At 39.4% G+C, this 12,915-nt stretch overlaps 1 protein-coding gene across 2 annotated transcripts in view; it reads left to right on the forward strand.

Moving 5' to 3' along the window:
- The window catches only part of LOC124872654 (membrane-associated phosphatidylinositol transfer protein 2-like), a 107,549-nt gene that overhangs the window by 41,257 nt on the left and 53,377 nt on the right, over window positions 1–12,915 (forward strand). For both annotated transcript variants that reach the window (XM_047372899.1, XM_047372898.1), the window contains exon 2: window positions 3,943–4,171. In XM_047372899.1, coding sequence (XP_047228855.1) covers window positions 4,094–4,171 — 78 coding nt within the window. In that variant the 5' untranslated portion in view covers window positions 3,943–4,093. The remainder of the gene's footprint in view (window positions 1–3,942; window positions 4,172–12,915) is intronic.

Here is a 12,915-nt window from a genome sequence, read left to right on the forward strand (position 1 = left end):
GATTTTATGATTCTAAAGGTAAAACAATAACAAAATCTTGCTGTGGCTAGCAAAATTAAACCATAAACATGTGGCAAATCAGTTCATTCATGATTTAACAAAGAGGTTGGGTATACTTTGTGGCTTGGTGAGTTTAGCTTTTCTTTCTTAATAAGTGACATAATCATTAAAAAAGATAGATTGTGGTTTTATTCAGCTTTTTTTTTCTCTAATATTACAATTTGTCTGACGATCACAAACATTTAACCGTGACACAAAAGCAAAAAATTAAAGAACTCTGTAAGGGGCAAATCATTTTTACCAACTTGTATATTCATCAAATGTCACATAAATCTGAGAAAATGCTTCCAAAGTGTGGGTACACACCATGAATGTAAAACTGTTGATGTTTTATGTTGAAAAGCCTCATACTGTTTGCATCGATGAGTTTTTGTGTTTTCAAATGATGCAATATTCTATTCAAAGTGCCAGCATTTCAGTAGGGCGGCGTAGGGAGTGCTGGCTGTGGTTGTGTAAACAAATCATGTAATTGGATCACTGGGAGGGAAGAAGAGAACACATCCTGTTAAAGACATGATTAGTGATACACTCACTGACTGCAATCAGTTTGACAGTCTGTTTTCTATCATTTCATGTAGCTCTGTAGCTCTGTTACTTTTCATCATTTCAACAGGAACATAAAATAAAACCCAGAGGTTAACATGGTCTGTTTTGGAGTGGATGAATGAATTAATGAACGAATTAACGAATGAATGAATGAAAAGTATTTGTATGTTAGATTTGGACTGAACTCATCTGCCTGTTAATTTTTAGGAAAAGAACAAAAAACAACATTACATAAAATCAACATAAACAACACCGGCATATGGGTGCATTTCATTAATTGAAATAGCATTGCACAGTTAATTGATTTAAGTAATTGAGACACCAGAGGTAATATTGCAGATGAGCTGAAGGGCACTATTAAAGCACCCTGGGCTTTCATTACACCTCAGCAGAGACACAGTCTGAACACATGGAGGAGATCAGGCTGTGGCTGTGCTGAGGTGTGTTCAGGATGATGTAGAGTCTTAGTTTCACAGTGTATCATCCTGTGCGTGTCATGGATCTATATAATGCATTAGTTTTACATTTTTAATTGAATTATTGTTTTTTTGAGGGATTACTGCTTTATTGAGATACACCTTTAAATCCCATCATGATAGCCTAGTGGCACTGTTTTATGGGGCCTGTCAAAGCCTTGTGCAGTCATATTTGCAGCAGTGTTTTTATGTGAATTTTTTATTTTGCACTTACAAGATAGATAAAAGTGTCAGTCAATGATAAAACTACTAAGTAAAAACGGAAAAAAACTCTGGAGTTTAATATTTTCTTATGAGCTAAAAATGTTTTTTTGACAGATAGACATGTCTGTTACATTATCAGTAATATGCATACCATAAAACTTACATGCAGATGTGTGCTCCTCTCACTCAAGTTCCAGGTGATCTCTCAGTTTTTCTCCAGTACATTTAAGGCAACGTGTTTGTCTACAGAACCAACATTTTGGTTTTGCTTCATGGTCACCAGCTCACTTTGTTCACTCCAAGGCTTGGATGTAAATGTACTTAAGACACATGACAATAAGCTACAAATAGAGCCATGACTTGGATGGAAACAATCATTTAGTCAGGTTTATCTGTGAACAGACAGTGGAAACCAAGGACAGCTTTAATAGAGAACAGAAGTTAGAGCTGGACTGTAACATGACTCCAGGGGGTTTATTATACAATGACTTGCAAAAACATTCGTACCTCCTTCATTGTATTTTGGTGTATTTTATTCAGATTTTTTGTGATATAGAGCAAAAAAGGTATTGGTTGTGAAGTGGAATGAAATTGATACTTTGTATAATTAATCTTTATGACTAAAAAGCTGTAAAGTGTGGCATGCATTTGTAATCTGCCCCCTTTACTCTGAAATTACTTATTAAAATCCAGTGCAGCCTATTGCCTTTAGGGGTCATCTATTTAGTAAACAAAGTTCACTTGTTTTAAAGGTAATCTCAGTTCAACAGCAGCTGTTCTCTGCTGGCCTCAGAGTTTTATTAGAAAACATTAGTGAACAAACAGCATCATAAACAGGTCAGGGAGAAAGTCATAGGGATATTTAAAGGTGGGTTGTGTTATAAAACAATATACCAAGCTTTCAAAATCTTACACATCGCTGATCAATCCATCATCTGAAAACGGATAGAGTATGGCACAGATGTAAATCTACCAAGACAGGGCCATCCACCTAAACTTGCTGGCTGGGCAAGGGGAGCATTAGCTGTTTGAGCTATGTGTATAAATAAGTGTGTTTATGTTAAATGAGTGAATGTGACTGAGTGAAGGCCTGCAATCCACAGCACCTAAGAGCAACAAAGGACAGGTAGACACGGCTCCGGAAGACTGTAGCAGTTCCAGGCAGCCAGACATAAAGCATCATCCTGGGCAGGCATACGCCTTGCCCCACTCAGAAGTAGGTTACCAGCATGGAACAGGAGCACCAGCCCGTAGGCCAAAGAGGCACAAGCAAGACAAACAAGGGCACTGAGTCGTGGTGTTTGTGGTAATTCAAAGTGTTGTGATGAATGCAGATGTGAATGTCTGAAGTGCATTAAGATTGAGTTGATGGCTGGGGTGTATAAAGCCCACTGCTTGTTGTCAGCAGTCTTCCCCAACCCAACCACAAAGCCCAGTCCCTAGTGCATTCAAATTGATGTGCAGTACAGGGCCAAGCATAGCAGAGGGGGACACTGCATGGTGCTCTCCCAATGCCCACAAGGCCCATCGTCCCACACCCCAAGACCCTACTGCTGGGTGGTGTTGCATATGTTAGGGACCAGCTCCCTTTCAGCAGAATAACCCTTAAAGGGAAAATATCATGCTTTTAAATCCTTCCTTTTCAAACTTAAATCATTTAGTTGTGGTCTATATAAAGTGGAACTGCAGTGCTTTGGTCTGAATTCCTTGCTTTTGTAGCACCTAAGGCCCCTCTTTTACTTCTGTTCTGAGGTGCATCTGAGAGCAACTCATTTTGGTGCGGTCTCTTTAGATGCTACTGATGTGCGTCAAACCCCGCCCCCTTTGAGGTCAAGGGTCGTTGCACTTTAACCCATTCTGTCATTTTTGTATTTCGATAATTATCTAGCAGCACAAAATGGGCAAAAAAAAATGCAAAGCTGCTTATGTAATAATACTATTCAAAACACGCAGTACGGTTATGTTCTCAAGGAGCTAAAAGCAGCACACAGCTTTAATATAAATAGAAGGCTATAAATGCTATGCCGAAGACTTTTTTTCCATTTTTATATTCATTCACTTTCTATATACCTTCTTACATCTAAAATATTAACATATCTGATGTCAAACATAAATAAAGTAAAGAATCTTCCTCCTAACATGTAAGAGTAGGCCCAATGTGAGGTAGTTCGTACAGACTGTCTGGTTCGTACAGACTCATTTGATCAATGTCCTCTTTTTTTTGTTCCTGTGCTTCCTGTCTCTGGCTACTTTCCCTATTAATCAAAGCCGTCAAAAGATATACAAATAATATGTTTCAGCAAAGAGCTGTTAAATAAAAGGTAAATCAAATAGACAAATACATTAATATTGCACTGGTAGAGCCTGGAAAAGTCATACCAAAGATTAGTCATTCAGAGGCAACATTGCTGCATTTTTGGTGCCACAGAATTGGGATTTAGGTTGCAGGGGGATTTCAGTGTTGCTGCTGGGTCAGTGGATTGCCTTGTAATATATCTGCTGTAGCACACACACAGCATGTGTTGGCTTGTATATGGAGGGCTTTAATCCCTCAGACAAGTATGCTAACTCCTCCTATGGATTGTAAGTAAGCCGAAGGCTGAAGAGACACGTTTTTTTTTTTCCACACTGAAATCCATTTGTTTTTCTGTCTCAGGTGGGAAAATGACAAACCCCTTCCTCCTCGCTGTTTGAGCATGCTGTTTGGCTAGCAAAGCCAATCGAGAGGAGCCTTACACCTCTTGCACGGCCTCCCCCCTGGACACGCAAACGCAGGCACGCAGAGACGGCTCTGTTCAAGCACGGCCATGCTGATCAAGGAGTACCGGATCCCCATGCCAATGAGTGTGGAGGAATACCGCATTGCTCAGCTCTACATGATCCAGGTGAGCAGTTTTCTTCAGACAGCAAACGCCACACTTTTAACCTTCAAGCTGTGGAGGATTTTTGGCTTTAAGCTCTGACTGTTTCCGTTATGAAAACAAAGCTAAAAAAAAAGGTGTAATCATTCTACTTGCCAGATGCATTTATGGTTATGGTAGGATGACCATATTTTGATTTCCAAAATGGAGAACGTTTTGCCCAGTCGTTAAGCACTTTAATGATAGTCTGTTTACTTGAAGATTACCTATTATTTTATCATGTTCAAAATATCCTCACTCAGCGTGGTTAAAAATAATAATTAAATAACACATTTCAGATAGGCTTTCATAAGTCAGCAAGTACAAATATTAGTTTAAAATCTCTGGATTTAAATAATGATAGAAATACGTTTTCTTCTGTGTTAGAAAATTAACCTGTAAGAAAATAATAGCTCTCCTTTCAAGTCATATTGGACAAATAAAATAAACAAAAATCTGAAATAAGTAAATATATACCCTATTTTTTTCTTGTCAGTGTAATATAAAAAAAAAAGCAGAGGTCTTACAAAGACACTTATTTAACAAACAAAAATGTGTATACTCCAATCTTAAGTTTTCTTCTTCATCCTACTTGTTTTTTACATCCTCCTTGTCTGCCGATCCATATTTAGCTGTATAGCTGATCTGTCTCAGCAGGTTTTGGTTCCTCCACAACTAAGCATGAAAGTCTTTACAAGAAGTGTCTGTGAAATTATTGCACATATTACCCTTCAGTGACTCAACAGAAAGCTGGTTCCTCTCCTTTGTCCACTGGCTCTGCTTCAGTGAGAAAACCCTCTGAACATGTGCATTGAATGATGCAAGTGCAGAGACAAACTGTGCAGTCTTTGGTAATTCCCGTTCTCATAATATTTGGTCCACTTCTGGTGCACCCTAACCCTTTTCCTGGTTTTAACAGCCAACTCAGTCAACTTAGTAGGTGACCTCTCACCTCACACAGCCTTTTTATATTTTTCTATGTCTATGTGGCCTGCGAGATCTGTAGCATCTTTGTCATACACAGATACACATATGCCAGCTCTGCACACTGTGCACTCCACCACTCATTTGTACCAATCAGGACTACAGGAGGGAAATTTCTTTTGCAGTTAATCTTTTAAGCTACACTTTAGCTTTGACATCTTGTAGCATCGTGCAGGAGTAGCAGCAGCCCGACTAGCACTGCCCTGCTGTCTTTTCCACCTGTGAGCGAAGAAGAACCCCCAACAAGGCAGCAGCTCCAGGATGATGTCACACGAAAGAAAGGCTGTCTTGTTCTATTCATCGTACCAGTCAGTTTAACCACATGCCTATTGGCCCCATGAAAAACAATTTTATTATTCCATGGATCCCCTGCAGTGTTTACCCTGCATGTGTTGTCTGCGCAAGCCTGGTGTTTTTGTTGACAGGTTTGTTTGTGTTTCTGTGGAAGAGTCACAGCGCCACCTATGGACCTACATACATGCTACAGCGTTTTCAGTGTTTCTGCGTGCTCTCATGTTGACGCACATTTTTTCTAATATGGTTTCGTCTGTACGGGAATCGTTTTTGAAACAATACCGTTTTCGTCTTTGTGTGGACAAGGCATCACTGTCATTATGTCATGGAAATCCAATGCAATTATTCCACAAAAAACAAAAAAACTGCTAAAACCTGCATTTATTAATACATATATATTTAGAAACATTAGTTGGTTCTTTATTTTTTTTAGCCAATGTTATTAAGAACCATTGTGGAAACTCCAAAGAATTGGAGACCCCTCCTCAAGGTTTATAATTTTCCAAAAAGCACTACTAAAAATATTATATTTCAGTTCAGTTATTTTTTAGACTGCATGTATCAAAGTGAACTAAAATGACAGCATCTTTCATTTCTTGTAGGAGGAACATTTGTTAGCAATTTCACACTATACAAGTGTCCATTAATGTCAGTTCTGGGGTAGTAATTTTGTGTAGAAGAGTGTTTGTTCAATAAAGCAGTTATCACAATCTACGAATAATAAATTGTGTAAAAACTTTGCCCTGTATTAATTGAGCCTATAGTTTATTTAATGTAGTGAAACTGAAATAGACATGTTCTCCAGTATATTAGGGTTAAGCCCTTTCTTTTTTATTATGTAGGCAACAATGAACCTACATTAAACAGTACATTGTCATACGGTCAGATGGTGAGCATCAATATCCAAGTGAGCATTTCTGCTCTTGAAAATACATAACAAGAGACATAATTTCTATATGGCCCCTAGATATCTAGGCTAAAATGGGTATATATATATTGTTCATAAAGTGAAAGTTTCTTGGATGTTAATTAGAAGTTGAAATGCAGACCTGTTTTATCCTAGACTGATAATCATAAGAAAAAGAGGAAAATAAGCTTAAACCCAGGACCTCTTGATTACCTTAACAGCATCTTTACAAGATGAGCTGCACAGTCACACACCTTATATCATGCATAGAATTTTATATTCCGTATTTTACAGCTATGGTAAAATAGCTTCTAATATCTTCTAGAATTGTGCCGCTCAAGGTGGCAGCAGGTTGGAGTAGCTCTGTTACTTTTGATTCTGATTTATTCTTTTTTGGGAACTATTCCTCTTGTGGTGGATAAAAGTTGATTTTTTTGTTTTTGGACAACTGTCCTCTCCGGTGTCAGATGCTGTGCAGCTTGGAGGATTTTTCCTAATACTTTCTATTTTTGGACATTTGTTATGATACATTGCCATGGCAACGGGGTTGTTTCTTACAACCGAGAGCAGCTGATTAATATCTCAAAAGCTCAAATAATACTTCAACTACAACCCCAGATCCCTGATGAGTTGAAAAGGAGATGCCGTGGATGCAGAGCAAGAGCTAAGAGAAGACAGAGAAGGAGGAAGTTCAAACCATCTCTTCCGTCAATTATGATGGGCAATGTGAGATCATTGGGAAACAAGTTGGATGAACTCCAAGCCCTACAAAGGACCCAGCCAGAGTACCGGGCATGCAGTATTATGTGTTTTACTGAGACATGGCTGCAGGATCACATCCCCGACTCCAGCGTCTCTCTGCCGGGCTTTTTAACCATAGGAGCAGACAGAGATTTAAAGATGAGTGGCAAATGTAAAGGAGGTGGACTGGCAGTACTTGTGAACAACAGATGGTGTAATCCAGTGAAGTGTCATCTCTGCAGTCCAGATATTGAACTGTTGGCAGTAAGTTTTCGTCCATATTATTTACCCAGAGAGTTCACTAGTGTTATTTTGGCAACAGTTTACGTTCCACCTTCCGCTGTTGCCGACACTGCATGTGATGCCATCAGCTCAGTTGTTGCTAAGCTACAGACACAAAACCCCAATGCTTTTGTGGCTATTTCTGGTGATTTTAACCATGCTTCACTCTCTGCTACACTTCCAACGTTTCAACAGTTTGTCAGCTGCTCTATCAGAGAAAACAAAACATTGGATTTGTTTTATGCAAATGTCAAGGACTCATACATCTCTACAGCAAGACCTCCTCTAGGCAAATCAGATCACAATCTTGTTTTTCTCTGCTCGAAATATAAGCCCCTTGTTCAGAGGCAACCTGTAATAAAAAGGACTGTGAGAAAATGGTCACAGGAAGCTGAAGAAGCTCTGCAAGGTTGCTTTGAGGCTACAGACTGGGAAACACTGTGCCAGCCACATGGAGAGGACATCAATGCCATGGCTGAGTGTGTAACCGACTATATAAACTTCTGTGTGGATAACATCATCCCCACCAGAACCGTGAGATGCTTCCCCAATAACAAACCTTGGATCACTGGTGACCTGAAGGACCTGCTTAACAAGAAAAAAAGAGCCTTCAGAGAGGGAGACAGAATTATTGAGGAGTATACAGAAGCAACTTAAAGTCAAGATAAGAGACAGCAAGGAGGTGTACAAGAAGAAGCTGGATAGCAAGCTCCAGCAAAACAATATCAGAGATGTGTGGTCAGGGATGAAGAAGATCACGGGCTTCAGGCAGAGGGATGATCAGACCAATGAAGGTCTGGAAAGAGTCAATGAACTGAACACATTCTTCAATAGGTTCAGTTCAGAAACCAGCTTCGCATCCTCCTCTCCTGCTCACAGCCAAACAGACATTCCACCCTCCTTTGATCCACAGGACCCACAGCTGTCCAGTAACACCTCACATTTTTATCTTCCACCACAGCCCTTCCACCTGCTTCTACATGTTTGCCTTCAACCATATCAGAAGATGCTGATGCTTCCTTTGCTTCCCCCTTCCACCTGTGTGTCTCAAGAAGTCAAGTGAAGATGCAACTAGAGAGACTGAATAGGAATAAGGCTGCAGGTCCAGATCATGTCAGCCCTGGAGTCCTGAAGGGCTGTGCAGAGCAGCTATGTGGGATTCTGCAGCACCTCTTCAACCTTAGCCTGACCCAGAAGAAGGTTTCGGTGTTGTGGAAGACCTCCTGTCTTGTTCCGGTACCAAAGAAAACTCACCCATCAGTCCTCAATGACTATATACCTGTTGCCCTGACATCTCACATCATGAAGGTCCTAGAGACACTCCTGTTGGCCCACCTGAGTATGCAAACAGTACACCATCAGGACCCCCTTCAGTTTACTTATCGCTGTGGAGTTGAAGATGCCATCATACACCTGCTTCAACAAACCCACTGTCATCTGGACAAAGCCAGCAGCACTGTGAGGATCATGTTCTTTTATTTCTCCAGTGCATTTAATACAATCCAACCTGATCTGCTTTGTCAGAAACTCCAGAAGACTCAGGTGGAGGCCTCAACAATCTCCTGGATCAAAGACTACCTGACAAACAGACCACAGTTTGTGAGACTGAAGGGTTGTGAGTCTAACCAGGTAGTCAGCAGCACAGGAGCACCACAGGGGACTGTACTCTCACCATTCCTTTTCATTCTGTACACCTCAGACTTCCAGTACAAGACAGACTCCTGTCATCTGCAGAAATACTCGGATGATTCTGCAGTCGTGGGGTGGATCAGAGATGGACAAGAAACTGAGTACAGGGAGCTGATGGACCGCTTTGTGGCATGTTGTGGAAACAATCATCTCATTTTGAACGTGACTAAAACAAAGGAGATTATTGTAGATTTTAAGAGAAACAGGAATAAGTCAAAAACTATTTCTATCATGGGAGAAGAAGTGGAGGTGGTGGAGGAGTAAAAATACCTCGGTGTTCACGTGGACAACAGACTAGAGTGGAGATGCAACTGTGAAGCCATCTACAAGAAGGGACAGAGCAGACTGTACTTCTTGAGGAAGCTTAGGTCCTTTGGTGTTTGCAGCAAGATGCTGCATATCTTCTATAAGTAAGTCTGTTGTGGAAAGTGTGATCTCTTCTGCCATCATCTGCTGGGGAAGCAGCATCAGAGCCAGGGACTTAAAAAAGCTCAACAAGCTGATAAAGAAGGCTGGCTCTGTTCTGGGGACTCCTCTGGAACCTCTGGAGATCATTGTGGAAAGATGGATTCTTCATAAAATTAATAACATTATGGAGAACCCTGAGCATCGTCTTCATCAGACTGTCCTACAACAGAGTGTCTTCAGTTAGAGGCTTCTTCAGATCTGCTGTAAGTCGGAGCGCTACAGGAGATCCTTCCTGCCCACAGCCATCAGCATCTACAACGGCTCTTTGAGGAAACCTTCATAATATGAGCTATAACAACATTTAATTTCCCTTTGGGATTAATAAAGTATTTTTTAATTGAATTGAATTGTATGTCTGTTGCTGGTCAATTTCTTAATATTTTTTACAAATACCAACTAAACTCCTTTCCTCATCTGCCTAAGTTATTCTCTCAGCTCTGTGTAGTCTTGTGTAGTGTTTTAGGCAACATGGTCACACACTCGCTGCAGCTGTATGAGTGTATTGTTCTGTTTGGAAATTATGTTTCATGCTGAAAAAGAGACATTTTTCATTTCATTAAAACAAGCTGAACTTTATCTCTGGTGATGTCCAGAAAAAATCCTGTTGTCCATGCACAGCCTGAATAATTGTTGTAACTTTAGATAATAATATGGGATGTTTCCATCCACTTTGTGGACATATGTCATTATAATTACCACTCCTCTGTAAATAAATAAAAATTTAGCTCTAAAAAAAACCCAATTTTTTTCATGAGGGAGTTAGACTATTTTTGTGGACCTTACTGTTATTTATTCCTGAGTCTAAGTTTAGACCACTTTTAAAAAAGGGTGGTAGTCTAAACCTAGAGAAAAAAATAGATATAGATAGGTCTAAATCAGGACAATGTTTAGACGTTACATTGATTCATGCCTTCATGAGGTGTGGCCTCAAAATGCTGAACATTAACATCATTACACAGCATAGATCATAGATTATATTTACATTACAATTATGTTAGCAACTTGGATGGTCCGTGCGGTTAGCATTGCTTACTGTAAAGATCACTCTCTGTGTATATAGAAGATATACTGTACCCTTGCCTTAACTCTGAGATGTCCAAAAAGCTGCCAACACCTTCCAGCCTAGCATGTTCCATGACAGGCAGAGGTTTAAAGGATGCAACAGCAGTTTTGGAGCTCAGCCTTCCGCATTTTTGCATTTTTACCAATACTGAAAATTGATAATCGAGTCCTCTTCACTCAGTGAGCACTTCCACACAAAAAACACCAATGGAAAGTGTGATCAAGTCTTTTTAGTTTAATATGGAATACATTTCTCATGAAGGTCATAGGTTTTCTCTTTTTCCAATTCTTATTCACTAAACTTACTATGGAAATTGAATCTTCCACTGGAGGAGTTGTCTCATGAAACCCGATCATTCACTCATAAACAGACTTTGGTGTAACTGCAGCAACCAGCTGTTATAAATATTATATTACTGATTAGGGACTTCCTGTATGGCACCTGGGTGACAGAACTGCAGCTGCGGGGCATCAACAATGATCCTTTCACAATAATGGTGGCTTTTATTAAAACAATTCAAAATAAAACAACATAATTTGGGAATGTCAGAAAAACACCCGTTATTTGGGTTTTTCTGACCAGCTCAAGTGGTCATGAGAGCAAAGAAACTTTTGTAAGTAAAAGGTAAGTAAAATTTCAAATATTGTTTCAGACTACAGGTGTTATTTCCTTTTTATTTCTAAGTCTTCAAAATACAAATGACCAAAACAAACATGGTGTTGTAGGATTCTTACACTAACAGCTTATTCCTGGATGTCTTTATCCCAAACTGGAGAAATGATAAACTTCAAGTGAGAAAACAAGTTGTGTGCAATAGACACATTTAATCTAAAATCCTGCATTTACATATAAATAATTTTCTATTAAGAAAAACAAACTATGTGAAGACTATGTTAAAACTATCACAGTTTAAAAGGCTGGATTAGGGGTTATGATGATATTAGTGGAAGAAAGACTGCCTTGTTTAAGTTAATAGCTCAGGAGTACTTGTGATGGAGGACAGGAGTTTAAGGTGTCTGTTTCTTCCTGTAGAACAGGATCAGAGAGGAAGCATTGCTGAGAGGTCACAATGTAGCTCTACAGACCAGATGGTGCTCCATATGCCTGTGCTTTATGTTTCCTTTCATAACTTTGTGCAAACACACAGAAACATTAAAATTTCATTAAAACTAGAACATCTCAGTATGAATGCAGCCTATATTTACTTATGAGCCGTAAATCAAGGCAAATTAAACAAGAAATCTGATTTGCAGCTAGTGATCATGAAGCTCATTTCAGGCAAAACAAGAATGAAGCAACAACTGTGTAGATTTCTCATTGAACTTCCTCCTTTTTACTTTAATGTAGTTTTCACATGTTTATGCTATTCTGCAACCTACTATTTTGACTTGTTTTAGATTTAATCAGATGAAGTCGCTAAGGAAAATGCTAAATCTGTGTAAAAACTCCAGATATTTGCTACTATGACTGCATCACTCATGAAGCCTGATCTGTGCAGACCTAATAACCCATGTCATCTCAGTGTGATCAGACAAAACAGAAATGACATTTTTGCTTATTTGTGTCATAATGTTGCTAATGTGGAGAAACATACAAATGCACAAATACAGAGTAAAACACACAACTACACACACACACCGCTCCTACTCCTCAGCGTCACAGTTGGGTGCCTGTCGCCAGGGTAACTAGTGACATCACCTGCAGCGGGGCAGCTGCTGCCATCATTTGGTTTTGTGGCGTAAACGAGACGGAGAGAGAGACATGGTGGTGCAGTCGCCATGGCAACCTGGTGTCCATAGCTCATTGCTGGTATGGGTAACATAAGATTCAAATATAAGTGACATTTCCATAAAATAAAAAACACCCAATGATTTCCTCACCATTGTGTTAAGTAACGTGTACATTTCAAATATTGTGTATTATTTTCCAGTAAACAAAAATATAATACCTAGAGAAGATGATCCCAAGTATTTTCTGATGCTTAATACATGCAATTCTTGTAATTCAGAGTACCACTATTGTTGCCATCAACATATTGCCATGTCGACTTGGTGCTTTAGCTCAGACGAAAACATCCCTTTATTAACACAAAGCCCCTTTGGTTATTGTTGACTTAGTCCCACATAAACATCCAACTACTTTGCATAGACACAATAGGCTTGTATTAATCTACTATTTAAAGTATTCCTTAACAAAAGTACCATCTCCTGCTACTTGGACATTTGATGTTAGAAACTGTGGTAACTGCCTGTTTTCTGTTCATTTTCACTTAAAAGGTTTATTTTATGCCAGACACAGTGC

The sequence above is a fragment of the Girardinichthys multiradiatus genome, chromosome 8, assembly GCF_021462225.1.
Source record: "Girardinichthys multiradiatus isolate DD_20200921_A chromosome 8, DD_fGirMul_XY1, whole genome shotgun sequence".
NCBI classification, from domain to species: domain Eukaryota; kingdom Metazoa; phylum Chordata; class Actinopteri; order Cyprinodontiformes; family Goodeidae; genus Girardinichthys; species Girardinichthys multiradiatus.